Source organism: Ipomoea nil, unplaced genomic scaffold (genome assembly GCF_001879475.1).
Source record: "Ipomoea nil cultivar Tokyo-kokei standard unplaced genomic scaffold, Asagao_1.1 scaffold1026, whole genome shotgun sequence".
Lineage (NCBI taxonomy): Eukaryota > Viridiplantae > Streptophyta > Magnoliopsida > Solanales > Convolvulaceae > Ipomoea > Ipomoea nil.
This window is the reverse complement of record NW_017617454.1, coordinates 3,142,644-3,162,857: the sequence shown is the minus strand read 5'-3', so window position 1 is coordinate 3,162,857 and position 20,214 is coordinate 3,142,644. Positions and strand designations below refer to the sequence as shown.

Below are 20,214 nucleotides of genomic sequence, written 5' to 3'. Positions count from 1 at the left end.
CTAAGTATTATATTATTTCAATAGTAATGAGTGTGTAATATAATAATGTCCAATAATTTTATTATCATATTTATTGGATTTACTAGTTACCAGGGCCGGCCCTGGGGCAAGGGTAGGTTGGGCCCTTGCCCAGGGCCCATGCTTGGGGAGGGTCCCATCCTACCTCTTATATATATAGTATATATGTATTGAGTATAAGTAATTTATATACATATATTTCATAGTAAGGTGAGTTAGCTTGGTTGGTAAAATACTTGAATTTTAATCTCATTTAATTTAAAGACCGGTGATCTAATCCTTCCCTTCACATTTTAAAATTCTTCAAATTTACTTCTTTTTTGTGTTTAATACGGAGTAGTATTTTTAATGTAGTTTTTAAATATATAAATTTTTTCATATATTTATACTAAACGTATTATGAAATTTTTTTATATTAAATATATAAATTTTTATATTAAATTTTTAATGCAGTTTCTAAATTTATAAATTTTTATATACTTATATTAAAAAACTTCAATCAACTCATGCTAAACAAACAAGACACGTAAAAATAGGACGGATGGGGTTATATGATATATTTTGAGATTGAATTATAAAAAAATTAAATGATAATTTACTCCGTACCTTTTTATGAATATCTAATCAATGTAATATAGAAGTTTCTATCATGTGACACTATATTCAAATTATTCTAAAAAAAAAATTAAAATTTATCTATTTAAAAGAAAAAGTATTTATAAAAAGTAATTATGTTTCATATCTTTTTGCATTTTTTTATTGCATTTTGAAATATTTTAATTTCTTGCTCGTAGTCAAAAAAGATTTTTAGCTTCACATATGTTTGTAATTATTGTTTTATAAATTTTTAATAATAATTAATTTATTATTTATTATGATAACAATGTAATTGTTTATAAGTTTACTCGATTTTAAATTATTTATTCATTTTTATAAACTATAATATTATTTATTTATGAAGGCACTTATACGATTATTTATTATTTTACATTAAGAAAATCACCTAAAAAAATTTTGTGATTATTGTTGTGTATGTAAAATTATTAAAAACTTGTTAATCTTATTTTTTTTTTTTTTTGAATGCTTGTTAATCTTATTTAAAGTTATTGATATTAATAATTTTTTTCTTTATTTAATTTAAATTTTAGGCATGAAATATATATTAACCGGGGCCCATCTTTTTTATCTTGCCCCGGGCTTATAAAATGATAGGACCGGCCCTGCTAGTTACTATACATGCATTATGTGAATAGTTTAATGTTAATGTGTATTTTTAATTTAATGTTTTAAAATTTATCAAAGTACCATGTGGTATCCGGTCAGTATTTTAATAATCCTATCTTTATATCACTTTTTCCTTCCTCATTTTAAATAATTCTATTCTTCTTACCAAACAATGTAATTTGAATTCCTACTTTATTTCCATCTTATTCTTTTTCAATTACAATACTTTTCCTACTTCCTTCCTTCCTTCCTTCTAACCCATCGCCCTATATGTGAAAGGCAACATACTTACATACATACAAATTTTCTTATTAATATGGGACAAGAAAAGGATTGACAAGGCATTTGGTTGGAGGGAATTACAATTTCATTCTCACCTAATTCCCACATAATTCCGAAGGCAAGCAAATTCATTCTTTTGGTTGGAGGGAATTGCAATTTGACGGAATTAAAATTCTCTCATTTTCAAGAAATTAGATTCCCATGTTCCCCCTAGTATCCCAACCCGTATGAAAAACAGGCCAGCCCGTTTTTCTTCAACCTGTGACGAGCCAGCCGTATTGAGTTATTGACAGTTCTACCTTTGGGACTTTTTTTATTTGTCTGATGTACAAAAAAAAGTTTATAAAATCAATTCTTTAATCTCATAATAAAAACTTGCTAGTTTTCAATCAAATATTCCTTACAACTATACTATAATCATGATTACATGTCAAACACTCCATTTATGAACCTTTAGTTATAAATTTATTTACATACAATTAAGATATTATCAACTTATTACAACAATGATAGAATTAAAAACTAAACAGAAAAGGTAGAAGAAAAATTAAAGACTATATTAATTTAAACAAAACAACATCATTTTTGAATCATAATCTTGCGCTCCAATACATAAACCAACGGCGGCCAATATGCATGGGACAACATTAGGTCAATTAACTTTTTTAATTACTTAAGTGATGGACAAAATAACATCAACAGGCCAAATAAAATGCAATCCGACTACGAATAGTTCATGTACTTCAATTTATGTGGTGATATTTAATTTTTTAAATATAATAATTAATAGCTTCAATCGATTTAAAATGTCAAATTTAAAATCCCTACAGCTATATCATTACATATAATATTTGTTAAAAGAATTTGATTTAAAAACTGTTACAGGCCGGGGCGGATGGGATCGCGTCACTGGACGGCGTACCGGGCTGAAGTGGCAGCTGGAGGTGGAACGATTCCACGGCTTCTACCTATGATTACAGATGGAAGCAGAAATATCGAAAGGAAAACAAAAGCACAGATACTCGTGAAGAAAATTGGAGTTCTTCTTCTCTCCAATGACATTAGCCAAAATTACACAATAATAATGATGATCCTAAACTCTGTGAACTTGTTCTTAATTTAAATACACAGAGGAAGTAATGGTAAAGAGCATGAAAATAAGAAAACTGAATCAAACATATATAAGAATAGGGAAAAAGACTGAAGACTAAAAGAATGGGTGTTTGGTTGGCATGAATTGCATTGGCATTGAATTGCAATTCAATGAAATGATAAACTACATTGTTTGGTTGGAGCGAATTGCAATTCCCTCAATTTATTGAATTGCAATTCAATGAATTCATCCATACAATGAAAAGTGAAATGGAAGGAAATGACATATTTGACTTTTGAATGTTATTATTAATAGGAATAAGGGTCAAATTAGCCATCGAACGTAACGTGAAAATGCAATTTTGACCACTCAACTAAAAAAAGTGCAATTAGACCATTCAACATTGTAAAATCATGCAATTTGTTCCAAGTGACCTGCAATAGCATGTATGTTACCAACAAGTAATTAATTAAAATTTTTAAAAAGAAATTAAAAGAGCTGTACGCATCGGGGGAAGAGAGGTGGAAGAAGGTTACCGTCGACAGCCCGCCATCACAGGAGCTAGTCTTTTTTTTTTAAAAAAAAATAATTTTTAATTAATTACTTGTTGGTAACCTGCCATTGTAGGTCACTTGGGACAAATTGCATGACTTTACAATATTGAATGGTCTAATTGCATTTTCACGTTACGTTCGATGGCAAATTTGACCCTTATTCCTTATTAATATTATTACATAAGGGTATTTTAGTCTTTATATCATTTCTTTCGTTTTCATTATTTCTCCCTACCAAACAATGTAATTGTAATTCCTACTTTATTTTCACCTTATTTTTTTTCCACCGAATTATAATTATTTTTCTCCTTAATTCCTTCCTTCCAACCTTAACTCTTTATTTTGTGGTTGTTGTAGTTTTCTTGCACCTTTAATATTTGTTCACAGTGAACGTATCAAAAACATTTTCAATTATACAAGTAAATACTAGCGAATGACCTTGTAAATACGTTATAGAGTTGAGATTTTTGATTGGTCCAAGTAATTGAATTAGTCCCGTGGAACAAGTTGAATTAGTTCGGATATTGACTTTACTGTTCACCCTTTGTGAAACCAAGCGCAGACGTTTTACCCACTGCCTATTCCCACCTCACCACCTACGTCACCGTATCAACTATTCACAAATCTTTACTCTCACTATATAAGCACGCATTGCCCTCACCATTACTCACTCAATTCTCTAATTGGTTGTGTTTCCAACATTTCTGATCGCTCTTATCTTTATTCTCTCAATCCAACTGCAATAAGGAAAATGGCAGCAACTTGTTATGAAAACGAGCACCCAGTGAAGGCGTTTGGATGGGCAGCCAGGGACACCTCTGGAGTTCTTTCTCCTTTCAAGTTTTCCAGAAGGTATGCCAAATTTGTGTTTGGGTCAATATTGAATGCATATATAGTTGTGAAAATTAATTTCTGGGTTTTAATGGGTGCAGGGAAACGGGCGAAAAGGATGTGCAATTCAAGGTTTTGTACTGTGGGATATGCCACGGCGATCTTCACCAGCTCAAGAATGAATGGGGTAACACTACCTATCCCATTGTTCCTGGCCACGAATTTGTGGGTGTGGTGACTGAGGTTGGGAGCAAGGTCGAGAAATTTAAGGTTGGCGACAAAGTAGGCGTGGGATGTATGGTGGGTTCCTGCCGCAAATGCGAAAGCTGTGCCAATGATCTTGAAAACCACTGCCCTGGAGCTGTACCAACTTACAACGCTAATGGTGTCATCACATATGGGGGTTACTCCGACATCATGGTAGCCGACAAACACTTTGTGCTCAGGTGGCCGGAAAATTTACCCATGGAGGCAGCTCCACTGCTCTGCGCCGGAATCACAACTTATAGCCCCTTGAGATACTTCGGGCTTGACAAGCCCGGAATGAACATCGGCGTTGTCGGCCTAGGCGGCCTTGGCCATATGGCTGTGAAATTCGCCAAGGCTTTTGGAGCTAAGGTGACCGTGATTAGCACCTCTGCTAGTAAAAAGCAAGAGGCTATTCAACACCTTGGCGCAGACTCGTTCTTGATCAGCCATGACCAACAACAAATGCAGGTAACAATTCAATTCTCCATTAATTACATATATAAATTAGTGCTTTGAAAGGGTACGGTACTTATTATATATTATCTTTGTTGGTTGGTATTTTGAGTAGGGTGCAATGAACACATTGGATGGTATAATAGACACAGTTTCTGCAGTTCACCCTCTTCTGCCATTACTGAGTTTATTGAAAGCTAATGGAAAGCTGGTAATTGTTGGCGCCCCAGAAAAGCCACTTGATTTGCCAGTGTTTCCATTGCTCATGGGTAAGCACATCATATCCATCCATCCTTGTATATATAATTAAATTGGGATTTGGGCTTTAATTATCATACCTTAATTAATATTGATGCATATTTGTGTGAACTAATGACAGGTAGGAAATTGGTGGCTGGGAGTGGCATTGGTGGGATGAAGGAGACACAAGAAATGCTGGATTTTTCATCAAAGCACAACATAACACCAGATGTTGAGATTATCCCAATGGACTATGTCAACACTGCTTTGGAACGTCTCATGAAAGCTGATGTGAAATATAGATTTGTCCTTGACATTGCCAAAACCCTCAAATCTGATTAAACATTAAACCACATTTGCTTCTACAAAAGTTGTGGTCATGGAAGTCATTCCGAAAAGAATATTATAATTTTCAGAGTTTAATTTCTAGGTTTGTGTAATGTAATAATGACCTAAAAGTTATTTATCATATTTATAATAAAAGGTGGTTTTGTTGAATTTTTAACTGGTAAAGTAATCATATTTCTCAAGAATTTATTCTTTTCACTCTTCCTCTTTAACAACATTGCCTTATGATTTTCGACTAAAGTAAAATATTTGAAAATTAAACACATCAAATATATTTATTGTACTTATGAGTGTGATATTTATAATACTAGATGTGTTGAATTGTGATTTACCATCTATCAAATATTTTAAAAAAAAAATAATTGAAGATCTATTTTAATTAATATGATAAGATCGAAGACAATTAAATATTAAAAATGTTTGAAGAAAAATTAAAATATTGTTTATTTAATTATTATATAATATTTATAATAAATTAATTATAAATATGTTTAAGTATCACTCAAGAATTACACTAATTTGTATTTTAATATAGAGTTCAAGAATTAGGTAAATTATTCTGTGGACCCGGCAAGGTGGATTCGGATCCAAAGATACACAATTTACATACTGAATGTTTACAATTTACCTTTTAAAAATTTACAATTTGTGATGACCCTATATTGTATTCACAAATTCTCAAAACTTAGAAACACAATTTATATTTTAAAAACTCACAATTCCAATACTAAAAATACACAATTTAGTATTCACCAATAGTTGTGACCATGGTATAACAACTGCAGAAAATAAAATCATGTTTACTAGTGGACCCGGGTTCAAAACGGCGTCATTTTACTTCAAAACGATGCTATTTTAGTTATAAAAAAGAATTCACTTTTATTTTCCTAAATGGCTTAATTGTTACGTTGTTTCGTTCGTTTTCTGAGTTTGAATTTTGATTTTGTTGATGGAGGATGCAACAGATCAGACAGATTTAAATGTTGATGGATCGTCTTCAATTCCGGTTTTTTCTTGATTTTTATAGTCAATTAGCAATTCGTGTTGATTATGGTTTTTCTAGCGATGTGTAAAAAGATGAATTATGAATTTGATTTTATTTTTTTGTTGTTAGTGCGACAAATTTGTTGTTACAATTATGATTTATTCATTATTAGGACTAGTATTAGGATTCTTGTATTTGAGCCATAGTATGACTCCCTATTCTAGTTTCCCTGTGATTCCTCTTGTATATATATTCTGCTTACATGTACATTGTAACTACAGTTCATAATATACAGTTTCATACAATTCTCATCTGGTATCAGTTAAGCTAGGGTTTTTTCCTCTATCCCAATGGCTGACGAATCTGCTAACTCCTCCGAACGGACCGTTCCCAATTCAGCTATCACGTCTTCTACTAGCTCTGCTATTACTTCACTTTCTACTGCTCATCACTTTATCAGTATTAAGCTTACCCATAAAAATTATCTATTTTGGAGGACACAAGTCGTTCCGTTTCTTGACGGACATGGTCTCATGTTGTTCGTAGATGGATCTCATCCCGGTCCGGTGCCCTTCCTCCCCGCCGTCGACGGTGCCTCGCCGGCCCCAAATCCCGAGCATGCCACGTGGTTTCGGCATGATCGGGCTCTTATGTCTATGTTGATCTCTTCTCTTAGTGAAGAAGTTATGCACCTCACCGTTGGACGCCGTACATCACGGGAGGTTTGGGAGTCATTTGAACAGTTTTTGGCTTCCGTATCTCGCGCCCGCTCGTTAAATCTCTTTGGCCAACTCCAGTCTCTGAGCCAGGGAGATTCCACGGTTGATGATTATATTGGTTGAGCCCGTGTTATTTTAGAGGATCTTGCTTTGGCTGGTAGGCCGGTCGGGTTAGACGAGATGAATATTTATGTGTTTTGGGGTTTACGGCCAGAGTTTCAAAACCTAACCGCATCTCTCTCTGTTCGCGGTGCCGTAATCCTAGGTGAGCTGGCTGACTTTCTTGGTGCTCAGGAGTTCATCCGTGGTATGGCTCCTGGAGCCCCACCGGCGGCCTTCGCCGTTCAGCGAGGTGGGAAGACCCATCGTGGAGGCCGCGGCGGACAGAATAATAGTCGAGGTGTCCAGCGTGGAGGTGGCGGCGGCAAGTCGCAAACTGGCCGTGGCGGTCAGCGTGGACGCGGCGACAACGGCGAAATGCTCGTCTGTCAGATCTGTGGTCGTACGGGGCACTCACCTTTGGCTTGTTACAATCGTTATGATCCTCCTCCACAAGCAAATTTGACATATCAGAATGACCACTCAGATGGCTCTCAGGCTTGGATTCCAGATACTGGAGCAACCAACCACGTGGCTCCAGATATTGCGGCCTTATCTACATCAAAAGAGTATACGGGTAATGACACATTGCGCATGGGTGATGGTAAGGCACTTCCTATTAGTCGTGTAGGGCATGCTTCTTTTAATACCCCATCTCGTTCCTTTCAATTGTCTAATATCTTTCATGATCCCGGTCTGTCTACATCTTTATTATCTGTTCAAAAATTTGCAATAGATCAGATAATAAGGTGTTTTTTTAGTTTCACCCGTCATTTTTTGTTGTGAAGGATATCAACACCAAGGAAATTCAACTTAAAGGCAATAGTCATGGGGTCTTTATAGATTTCCAATTGCCGCACCATCTCCCTCTGCTTTTCTTATAGCTCGTACATCTCCGTCAGTGTGGCATGATCGTTTAGGACATCCACATCATCGTGTCTTACTTCATATTTTTCAGTCGTGTTCGGTTAATGCGTCTATTAATTCTATTTGATATGATTATAGTTTGTGTAATGCATGTCAATTGGGTAAATCCTCTCGATTCTCGTTGGCACGTGTTGAGTCCTCCAGTTCTAGTGTTCTTGATTTAATATGCACAGACATTTGGGGTCCAGCCCCTCTTTTGTCAATTGATGGCTATCGTTATTTCGTTATTTTTGTGGATGATTATACTCGCTACACTTGGTATTTTCCCATGAAATTAAAATCTGATTTGTATGTCATCTTTGATAAGTTTCACACAATGATTGAACGGCTTTTTAACAAAAAAATTAAAGCCATTCAGTCTGATCTGCGAGCCAAATACAAAAAATTACATCATTCCTTTACTCAATTAGGCATCTTTCATAGACAATCCGGTGTCTACACTCATGAACAAAATGGTCGTGTCGAAAGAAAGTATAGACACATAATTGAAACTGGTTTGGTTCTTCAAGCCCGCACCTCTGTTCCATATAAGTTCTGGGATTTTGCCTTTGAAACTACAGTTTATTTAATTAACAAAATGTCATCTGTTGTATTAAATAATCTCAGTCCCTATTTTAAAGTGCATAATTCCAACCATTCATATTCTTTTTTTCGTGTCTTTGGGTGTCTATGTTATCAATATCTCCGGCCATACAATCGTCACAAACTCTCATTCTGGTCCTCCCCGTGTGTTTTCCTAGGCTATCATGAGTCGTTTCGGGGGTAAAGATGCATGGATTTACAGACTAACAAGGTTTATGTGTGCAGGCATGTAAGGTTTGATGAAATAGTTTATCCTTTTACTACTAAAAATACTGCACAGACATCTCAACCGGCGCAGCATCATCCGTGGGCTGAGTCAGTTCTTCATCTCGCGGCTGCCGTTTCTACGTCTCTTGGCATGACTGCCGTCCGACCTAGCTCCATCGATGACGACCCCGTGCCGCCTCCACCGCTGCATGCTGCCACCGCCAATCACTTGGGCTCGCCCGAGCGTGAGCCACGTAACCAAGCGGACCAGCCCGTGAAACGCCCTCACGGTCGTCCTCGTGGGAAGACGGTTAAGTCCACAATTTGGACTCATGAGATGCACATTCGGAGCCGGTCTCAGGCTCCACAATTTGTTCAGGTTTGTCCTTCAGATCCTACTTGTTATACTCAAGCCGTTAAATATTCAGAATGATGTGAGGCTATGGATCAAGAATTTAATGCCCTCCTACAAAATCAAACATGGCAGCTTGTGCCATCTCAGCAGGGCATGAACATTATTGGGTGTAAGTGGGTTTTTCGTACGAAACGAAAAGCTGATGGCTCAATTGAGATACATAAGGCAAGACTTGTAGCAAAAGGATTTAATCAGGTGCCCGGTCAAGACTTCTTTGACACGTCCAGTCCAGTGGTTAAACCAACCACAGTCAGATTGCTTCTTTCTCTAGCTTTATCATCTGGATGGTCTATTAAACAATTGGATGTTCATAATGCTTTCTTGAATGGAAACTCTCTGAAAATGTATATATGAATTGAAGCAACCAACTGGGTATATTGATGCTTACTATCCAAATCATGTTTGCTTATTGAAAATGTCACTTTATGGATTAAAAAAGGTACCTAGAGCCTGGTTTAATCGTTTGCACACCTTTTTACTATCTATTGGTTTTCATGCATAAAAAACGAACGTATCCTTATTTTACTACTCTTAGGGATATGATTGTGTATATATATTGGTTTATGTGGATGATATACTTATGATGGGCAGCAATACGAATCTAGTTATACACCTAGTTTTGAAACTCTCTACTCCTTTTAAAATTAGAGATCTTGGTGAGCTATGATTTTTTCTTGGAATTGAGGTAGTCAAATACAGTGATGGAATTTTGCTTTCCTAACAGAGATACATGCATGACATTCTAAAGTGTGCTAGAATGACAGAATGCAAACCTTTGTATACTCCTATTCCTGTGTTGAAAGGCGTGCCCATCACTATAGATTTACATGATGATCCTACACAGTACAGGAGTCTAGCTGGTGCATTATATTATTTAACTATTACTCGTCCTGATATTTCCTTTGTAGTCAATCAGTTATGTCAACACATGCACGCGCCTACAGTTGCTCACTGGGAACAACTAAATAGAGTTTTAAGGTATGTTAAAGGAACTGTTACTTTTGGTCTATGAGTCAGACAGTCATCTTCAAGAGAAATTCATGCCTTCTCTGATTCTGACTAGTCTGGCTGTCCCGAGGATAGAAGATCCACAAGTGGCTTTGCTGTTTTTTCTTGGGTCTAATCTCATATCATGAGTTTGCAAGAAGCAAAGAACTGATGCTAGATCTTCTACTAAAGCTGAATATAAAGCTCTAGCAGATGTTTGTGCTGAAGTAATTTGGATCATGTCCCTTCTACGCGAAATTCATGTTCTAGATATTTCAGTCCCTAAATTATGGTGTGATAATCTCGGAGCTACATATATGTGTGCCAATCCCATCTTTCATGCTCGCACCAAACATGTCGAAATAGATTATCACTTTGTGCGCGATAGAGTCGCTGCTGGAGAAATTCAAGTTAACTTCATCTTAACAAAAGATCAACTTGCAGACATATTTACCAAAGCATTGCCTGGTCCTAAATCTTCTTTTCTCAGAGACAAGCTACAAGTTACAAGTATACCATGTGCTTGAGGGGGAGTATTAGGACTAGTATTAGGATTCTTGTATTTGAGTCATAGTATGACTCTTTATACTAGTCTCCATGTGATTCTTCTTATATATACTAGTTTTTTACGCGCATTGCGCGATTGGGATAATGCCCAATGTTTTTTTTTTTTTAAATAAGTACTTTAAAATATATTAAGGCAAGATTATATTGAAATTGTTCATGCATAGATAATTGAAGGTTGAATTTGCGTATTTAAATAGGTAATTCTTCTCCCAAAGGTTGAGTCCCTAACCCCAAGGGCCCCCCACACTCCGACCCGACAGAGCATTGTGGGAAGTTGTAAATCACGATGACTCAATGGTTCAGCAGACAGGGCCAAATGCTGATACGCACAAGGAATCTGCCCACTTTGGACATAATTCCCGCATTGCCGCCGCCGTGGTTCAAACCTTGGTCTCTTCTCCCAAATACTACCTACTAAACCATTGAGCTAAGCCCGTGCGGGTTAAATAGGTAATTCTAAGTTTACAAATGCAAGATAATATAGTCAATATTGATTATAATTGTCAATAAAATAATTGTATAGGTATGGTTGAAACCAAATACGGGACATAAGGGAGAACAAATAAAAATTAGGGCATAAAATATTAAATATATACTAATATTGTTTGAGGAGATTCCGACATTAGGATTTGTGGTTAAGTTCTATTAAGACTTTAATATTAGAATTAGATTAATGGTGTAGTTATAATTCTATATTAGACTTTAATATTAGAATTATACTAACGGTGAATGAACGGAAAAGTTAAATGGATAATCATATAATTAAGAATAAATTAGAAAATCTTAAAAGAAAAAAATTAAAACCTGAACAATATGAACCATTCATTTCATTTAATAATTTGGCAGTCATTTTTTCTACCCAATGTTAATAATTAAATAAATTCGCTGGTCAAATCCGCTAGTATAATCCGCTAACGCTAACCGCTAACTGCTGATTGTCAAACAAGGACATTGTGAGGTAGTTCTCACTTCAATTTATTGTGTGATTTGAATACTCTCTTTGTCACAAAATCTCTCAAGTAGTTAATATGGTTGGCTTTATTAATTATATTTTTTTTAATTTTTTCATGGTAATAATAAAATACTTGGTAAATAAATATATAACATTATTTTATGTTATAACTTTGATATTTAATTAAGAAAATAGTGCACAAAAAAAATAATAGATAATGTAGTGAATATAATCAATTGATGAATTTGAATGTAAAAATTTTTACATTTCAGAAAAATAAAGACAATATAACTAATGAAAATATTTCTTTTAATTAATTTATTGATAATTAATAATGTTTTTTCACTGAATAAAGACATTGTAAGGACAATGTAGCGAATATAATCAATTAATAAATTTGAATATAAAGAATTTTTATATTGAAGAAAAATAAAGACAATATAACTAATAAAATTATTTATCTTATTTAATTTATTGATAATGAATATTTTTTTTTTTAATAAAGACATTGTGGACACATAATTCTAAATTAAAGAAATGCATATGTATTATTTTTTTGTTGTAACTACTAAATTATTATTTATATAATTTAATAAGAGTAAAATAGAGTACTAATTATGCCAACTTTGATTGGGATGAGGTTCGAACCTAAGACCTTTTTTTTTTTTTATTGAAATAAATGAGTAAGTTAACGGTGAACTAACGGCAATTCTTAAAATTTTAACGAAATTAGTAACGGTGTGTGGGTATTTTAGGAAATTTTAGTATAAAATTTAAATTTGATCAATCTTTTAATCAATCTGAGCCATTCGTTTGATTAAAATCTGTGACCGCCATTTTTTCTACCCATTATAGGCCTAACTCTCTTGGGCTCTTATTAGTATATATATATATATATATATATATATATATATATATATATATATATATATATATATATATATATATATTCCCCTTACATGTACATTGTAACTACAGTTCATAATATACAATTTCCTACAGTTCTCATCTTCATGTTCGTGTTTTACATTTGATTATTTACAATGTATGTAATTTTGGTGAATTTTATTGACGATTATTGACAAAATTATATGTTCACAACTATTGTGTTAAACACAACTTGTAAAATCAATGTTCACAATTTGCAAGCTCAATGCTTAGAATTTTTGAACTGAATGTTCAAAATTTTAGAACTCAATATTCACAATGTTCACTGCTACACTGTTATATTTTATTTTTGCAGTCAATCAAGATTTGGTGGGTGTTTCAAAAGTACAGACCAGGCAGATTTAAACATTGAGGGCTCGTCTTCAATTCTAAGTTTTTTTTTTTCTTCTAATTTTTACAGTCAATTAGCATTCGTGTTGAATATGAATTCGATTTTATTTTTGTTGGTGCATGTAAATCTTTTCCTGTTTTTCTTCTTCTTCCCCAATTTGCCACGTTCAGAAACCTAAAACCTTCTATGTACAGATGCCTTGATATGGTAAATCACTAATTACCATCATCTTTACCATAATCACTAGGCTTTCGCGTATTTGTCCATAATTATTGACTTTAACGTAAGAAAAATATATTTCAGTATGGTAATGTATAAATGAAAGACTCACTTCTTCAATATTCATTGTTTGGGTTTAGAAAACCACTCATTATGCCTTCCTTACCCACTCACACATTGCTTTAACTTCACAACCGGGGTAGGGAAACGGCTTATGCAGCGTTCCTCGCCCACTCATCCGTTTCTTGCTAACCATATTCCCATACTCTCACCCATCTTTCAAGGCGGTTTTCACTCATCTTTCAAAGTAGTCAGAATTGATTTCAGTCGATCATATTCCTATGACTGACTATCTATCCTATTCAATCGAGTCTCTCAGTCGGGTAATGTGCTAATTACTGCTGGCTCCCTGCATTTTTGCAATCGGATTGCTTTCCAGAATTCTTTACCTTCGCGGCCGAACACCCAGCCCGGTGTTTCCACGAAGGTCCACTCTAAAGGCCCCCAACCATCCCTCTGCTAAGTAATAAAGAATTGAGATTTTAATTTTTGAATATAAAACATCAAATATTATATAGTGCAATTGAATATATGGTTTGGATTATTTATGTGTTTTGATGTTATCATTTTTTGAATTCGAGCAAATAATTGCTCAAATTAATAGCTAATGTGTAGATGTACATCTGCGGTGATGTATCTTTGGAGATTTTATTTATCATTGTTGGGTATTTTTTTTATTTTTTTTTATAAATTAGGCAAATGTGTTCGTTCTCTAGCAACTCATGAATGAATTGCTATCTTAATTCATTTGTATGGAATATATATATATATATATATATATATATATATATATATATATATATATATATATAGAGAGAGAGAGAGAGAGAGAGAGAGAGAGAGAGTGCAGTTCCGGTGTGAACTTTGCCTAAAGTGTGGACGTGTGAACTGTTATCTGCCGTCCGTTTGTTGGTGATGTACGGTATCAAGCGTAGGTGCACCGCTCACACCGTGAGCGCGTGGCACACTATCTATTACACTGTACAGTAGCGTAAGGAGTCTTAATTTGTCTGGCTATACCGCTGGACCTCCACACCCGAATTCTAGTCGTAGGGCACTTAACTGTAAACACTCGTCGGTGACCCTATTCGTAAGCTCGTGCGATCACGGCGAAGTCGATTGGTGGACGCCGGTCGAAGCGGGGGAGTAACGTCGTTCAATTGCCGCTTATGACTCCGCCTTCAGCCGGTTCCCGTAGGCGTGCGTTCGGGTCGCGGTTTAAATCTGGGTTGCATTAACAAATATGTGTTATTGGTGGGATTTTTGGACTCAAGATGGTGGCAGGGGAATTTCTCTGATTTTGGTTTCCCTGGTTTTCTTAAACGCTATCTCTTTAATTTGCAATGCTCACTATTTCAATTTTTCAAATATTCAATTCTCCAAATACTAAGTTTGTTACTGCTTATTGTAGTTATTGCTTCTAATTATTGAGTATAATAATATAGCTTGCTTCTAAATAGCTTGCTTATTTTTCATTCATGCACTTTTGGTAGGGTGGCAGATCTTTGAATCAACAACATTACCTGTGAAATTTGGGGGGAAAAACACTACTAAGAAACATCACATAAACCAAAAAATGAAATTCAAGTATGCATAGATTTGGGCAGATACTAAAAGGTGATATCGTGTTGATGATCTGTGGGGTCACAGTGGTGTTTGTTGGTTTTTGGGTTTTCGGGCCCAAGGAGGTCCAACACAACCTTGGTCGGTGGATTCACCTTTCACATGCGGCTTATAGAAAAATAAGTAGAAACATATAACTCAATGCTTTTGTACGTGGAAACCGAAAGGAAAACCACGGGCCTTTTTGGGCTGTGCCAAGCCTAACTCCACTATGTGTTTTGTAGGTGCTTTTGTACATGTTGTATGGTTATTTTGTATATGTAATATGGAAATCTTGTGTAAGGAGAGAGCTATACTTTGTACATTGAGATGGAGTATGTGGAAGAGTGGTGGAGTCTTCCCATATAGAGTCTTCTTCATGTGGTCTTCTTGCTTGGACGAGTGGAGAGTGGTTGTGGAAGAGTGCCTCCTCTTTGGGAGAGTGATGGAGCCTTCTTGGGGATGAAAGAATAGTGAGTGGTAGTATTTGGGAGAGTCCTCCCATGTGTGTATGAATGAGTGGTCCCCTTCCTTGTGTTCTTCTTCTCCTTTTATAGCTAGCCCATCCCCAAAAGTGTCCGTTGGACCATTAGTAGGGTATTGATGGGTGATAATTAGGGGGTTATAGGTATTAAGTTGGTTGATAAAGTGTCTAACGGCTAGTTAGTAAGTAGGGTAATGATTAGGTAATAATAGGGTAGTAAATAGGTTTCATGGGTGATAATGTAGGAATAACGGCTAGTTAGACCGACCCCCTACCCGTGCCGACCTCCGGGTCGAGCCGAATCCTGGGTCGAGCCGACCCCTCGGTTTGACCCATATCTATTTTTGGGCTTACTCCATTTTCTTCTTGGGCTTCTCTTCTTCTTCTGGGTTTGATCTCTTTTCTTCTTGGGCCCCGAGCCCATGGGGTTCACACCCCATCAACTAGTCCCTCACTTTTCTATGTCTCGTACTCAGCAGGGCATGGAAAAGTATATTGTCTCACCTCAAAATTTCCTTTTATTAGCCGCCTCGATTTTTGCCGACTCCTTATTCAAGATCCCAAATGACTCCATCCTCATGACTCCTCTTCGTTTGCCATATGACCGACTGCTTCAGTGGATGTGACCCTCTAACTTCGAGCCCCCTTTTTTCTTTAGCCGTCGAAGTAAATTTTGGGCTATAACTTTTCCTTTCTCTAATAAACTTCTAAGGGTTCGGACCCTTGATTCCTTCTTTATTCGCCAAGTCCCTCAGTCGAGGCGACTCTTCGGCGGTAGCTTCTTTTCTCTCTAAGAAGTGTCTAAGGGTCGGAACCCTGGCTTCTTTTCTCTTTTTCTCTAGAAACGTCTAAGGGTCGGAACCCTTGTCTTTTTTCTCTTTTTTTTCTCTAGAAACGTCTAAGGGTCGGAACCCTTGTTTCTTTTCTCTTTTTCTCTAGAGACGTCTAAGGGTCGGAACCCTTGTTTCTTTTCTCTTTTTCTCTAGAAACGTCTAAGGGTCGGAACCCTTGTTTCTTTTCTCTTTTCTCGCCGAGTCCCTCAGTCGAGGCGACCTTTTAGGTTTTTTCTATCTCAGAAACAGTTTAGGGTCAGTGCCCCATTGTTTCTTTATATACTCGCCGAGTCCCTCAGTCGAGGCGACTCCTTTTGGCTTTTTCTCGGAAACGACTAAGGGTCTGGGCCCTTGTTTCTTATCTTTTCTCGCCGAGTCCCACAGTCGAGGCGACCCATTAGGCTTTTTCTTTCTTAGAAACTGTTTAGGGTCAGTGCCCCATTATTTCTTTATATACTCACCGAGTCCCTCAGTCGAGGCGACTCCTTTTGGCTTTTCTCGGAAACGACTAAGGGTCTGGGCCCTTGTTTCCTATCTTTTCTCGCCGAGTCCCTCAGTCGAGGCGACCCATTAGGCTTTTTCTTTCTTAGAAACTGTTTAGGGTCAGTGCCCCATTGTTTCTTTATATACTCGCCGAGTCCCTCAGTCGAGGCGACTCCTTTTGGCTTTTTCTCGGAAACGACTAAGGGTCTGGGCCCTTGTTTCCTATCTTTTCTCGCCGAGTCCCTCAGTCGAGGCGACCTTTTAGGCTTTTTCTTTCTTAGAAACTGTTTAGGGTCAGTGCCCCATTATTTCTTTATATACTCGCCGAGTCCCTCAGTCGGGGCGACTCCTTTTGGCTTTTTCTCGGAAACGACTAAGGGTCTGGGCCCTTGTTTCCTATCTCTTCTCGCCGAGTCCCTCAGTCGAGGCGACCCATTAGGCTTTTTCTTTCTTAGAAACTGTTTAGGGTCAGTGCCCCATTGTTTCTTTATATACTCGCCGGGTCCCTCAGTCGAGGCGACTCCTTTTGGCTTTTTCTCGGAAACGACTAAGGGTCTGGGCCCTTGTTTCCTATCTTTTCTCGCCGAGTCCCTCAGTCGAGGTGACTCTTTTGGCTTTTTCTAAGGGTCCTAGCCCTTGTTTCTTTTCTTTTTCTTTCGCCGAGTCCCTGCTCGAGGCGAGTCCTGGCTATGATTCTTCTTTTCTAAGTAGACTTCTTGGACTCTTGGTTCTTTTACTAACTCGAGTGACTCCCGGTTGTAGCGTTACTTCTTCTTCCTTCATATAGCCCCTTGTAGATGAGGAATTCTCTGAGCAATATTTTGGAATGTATATGCATTTTCTGCCACTAAATTTCCATGGCGAGTCGTGCTCCCATATTGTATGCCACATACGTACCCCTTCTATTTTTACTATTTTCACTGACTTTGGAGAGATCGTCGGTACTTTTGCGTGTTTGTAATTTTCCCCCTTCTTCATCTTCTATCCATATAACTGGATGGGTCAATCACCTGAGGTCCAGGCGCTCGGCGGTTGACCTTGAATCTAGGTGGGCGGACAATCCTGTTGTCCGACACGGAGTGATCGGCCCAGCGCGAATGAGCGGACCTACTCGGTCAGACTCTAGGAGTCGGCCTCGAAGCTGATTGGGCGGACAATCCAATGTCGACACGAAGTGATCGGCCCAGCGCGAATGGGCGGACCTACTCGGTCAGACTCTTGGAGTCGGCCTTGAAGCTGATTGGGCGGACAATCCAATGTCCGACACGGAGTGATCGGCCCAGCGCGAATGGGCGGACCTACTCGGTCAGACTCTTGGAGTCGGCCTTGAAGCTGATTGGGTGGACAATCCAATGTCCGACACGGAGTGATCGGCCCAGCGCGAATGGGCGGACCTACTCGGTCAGACTCTTGGAGTCGGCCTCGCAAATCTGCATGCTTTCCATCACCATACATCGCCATGTATACATTCATGCCTTAATATTTCCATCATGCTTCTGCCTCCCTTTTGATTTTTATACCAGCATCTGTGCACCTAGCATTATGGACCCTTGGTACGCTATTTTCTTTCGTGCCTAGAGTCCGCCACTTCACCACCAATGACCACGTATGCTCAATTCACATACTCAATCTTTGCTGTGAAGCTCCATATGTTCATCTATAATGCTGATATCCTCCCCCCATATGCCTTTTATTTTTCCCGAAATATTGCAGGCGTTGCGCGTATGTGTACAAACTTCCACAATTTTCCCATTTTCTTTAATTGCTTTCATGTGCGAAATTGACGCATGAATTTGAAATTCCCATATGTGAATGCGTATAAAAAGGGATAATTTAGATCTGTCTGCCGGAGGCGAGTTGAAGATGGCACATTCCATAATCTTTCCTCGATTACCGTGCAAGCCCCATATTCTCCATATTTAATCATCTAAACCTTCCTCCGTAACTCCAAGTTGCTGGTTCACTCTGCTCATCGCCAGTTCCAGAGCATGATGGTGGTAACATTTTGAGCATGACTCGTCTGTTCGGTGCGGGTAATGATGGCGATTATAGCTTTCTCCACGCTAATTCTTCGATCGAAGGAGTCCGGGCAACCAAGCTTCGTGTTATAATTTCCTGCTCTTGGTAGAGAGAACCAGTTGCTTCCCTTTCATTATAAAATACTGCCAATCGCCCCCTCAGAACTTGATGGCCGACTCTGGTGAAAGATGATGGTGGTCGACTGCCCTTCTCTGTCTAACTATATTTCTATATGTGATTGTCTTCTGATGAATCTCCCGGATGTTGGTCATCAATAAACTTTTTGGTGAGTGGTTTATCGAAGTCACGATCTGACTTATCATCATCTTCATCTAAAATATATCTACTCGCTCTACCGATCCATGAATGAAGATTTGAGTCCGTCTTTTTTCCGACTCTTCCCATGTCGACAATCGAAAGATCTGGTGGTGGTGTTTTGGCTTGCGATCGATCAGCAGTGGCATCAACTTGCGGTCTAATCGGCTGTGGCTGCTGGGATTTTGTGGGCGGCACTGCTAGTTTGAAGTTTTGTCGCCATCGACGCCGACTCCGTGTCATGAGTCTAATCGCCGAGTCGAGTAATGCGGGATCGGCATAATGTGGACTCAGCAGGCTTGGAGAAACGACAATGAACGCTTTGTTCCATGAGGTTCACGAATATGACAACAAGAATCACCAGCGACAGTAACGCTCCACGTTTGCAGTCTCGATGATTATTATCTTTGAAGGGGATCACAACGTCTTGATGAGGTCGAGTGCCTGCGGTGGAGGAGCACATGAAATGAGAAGAGAATCCGGCGTCTGTAACGGAAAATGTGTCACCTTTCTCTCTCTGTCTGTATATCTATATCAGGATCTTGAAGTATAAAATCGGTATTTGGTGACTGCCCTGCCACTCTCATCTCCTCGCAAATTTCCTCCAAAGATTTGTACATCTCATCACGCTGGGCATTGCTTGTATCCCCAGTAAGGAACGAGTAAGCCTTACTTTTCACTTGAGGCCAACTACACCCTGGCAATTTTGTAATTCCTCCAGCTTTCATTAGTTCCCTGGTACATGGGAGTCAGTGGGAATACCTCCGCGTAACTTTCTTAAATACAGGGGAGTCGGTTGATTTATGTAGTTGCCGTGGATTGGCCACCGGCTGATCACCGTCCTCTTCTTCGCCATCCGCCGACTGCAAGCCTTGCGACTCATCTGCTTCACCCCGACTGTAGCCGATTCAAATGCCCCGGGGACCGACTTTTTTTTTTAGACTACCTTCCGTCCTTCTCGCCGACTCTCTTGGCGCAAACAAACGGTGAGAGACTGATCCTTGTTTATCGTGAAGCGGGCAGTCGCCGGATTACTGACCAGGTTACTGCGCCGAGTCCATCATTGCTTGGTGGTGATATTTCCATGTTGCGCTGCCATACTCCACCGCAAGGTGTCTATGTACTCCTCAAGAAACGGTAAACAAAATTTCCTGTGTTGCTACGAGTGCATTGCGACTTGCAAGCCAT

The 20,214-nt window shown here is 38.0% G+C and overlaps 2 protein-coding genes across 2 annotated transcripts in view; both read left to right on the top strand.

Annotated features, from left to right (window-relative positions):
* Nucleotides 1-3,846: 3,846 nt before the first annotated feature.
* Nucleotides 3,847-20,214, top strand: part of LOC109180304 (8-hydroxygeraniol dehydrogenase-like) — a 24,782-nt gene continuing 8,414 nt past the window's right edge. The window contains exons 1-4 of the mRNA XM_019329802.1: nt 3,847-4,023; nt 4,104-4,719; nt 4,820-4,973; nt 5,084-5,298. Of these exons, the coding sequence (XP_019185347.1) occupies nt 3,923-4,023; nt 4,104-4,719; nt 4,820-4,973; nt 5,084-5,286 (1,074 nt within the window). The 5' untranslated portion in view covers nt 3,847-3,922 and the 3' untranslated portion in view covers nt 5,287-5,298. The remainder of the gene's footprint in view (nt 4,024-4,103; nt 4,720-4,819; nt 4,974-5,083; nt 5,299-20,214) is intronic.
* LOC109180253 lies at nt 6,628-7,119 on the top strand. The gene has a single exon (XM_019329743.1). The coding sequence runs from the start codon at nt 6,628-6,630 to the stop codon at nt 7,117-7,119; it is 492 nt and encodes a 163-aa protein (XP_019185288.1).

Bases quoted from the DNA above. Each gene is read 5' to 3' on its own strand.
- LOC109180253 (XM_019329743.1), top strand. From the start codon at position 6,628: ATGGCTGACGAATCTGCTAACTCCTCCGAACGGACCGTTCCCAATTCA.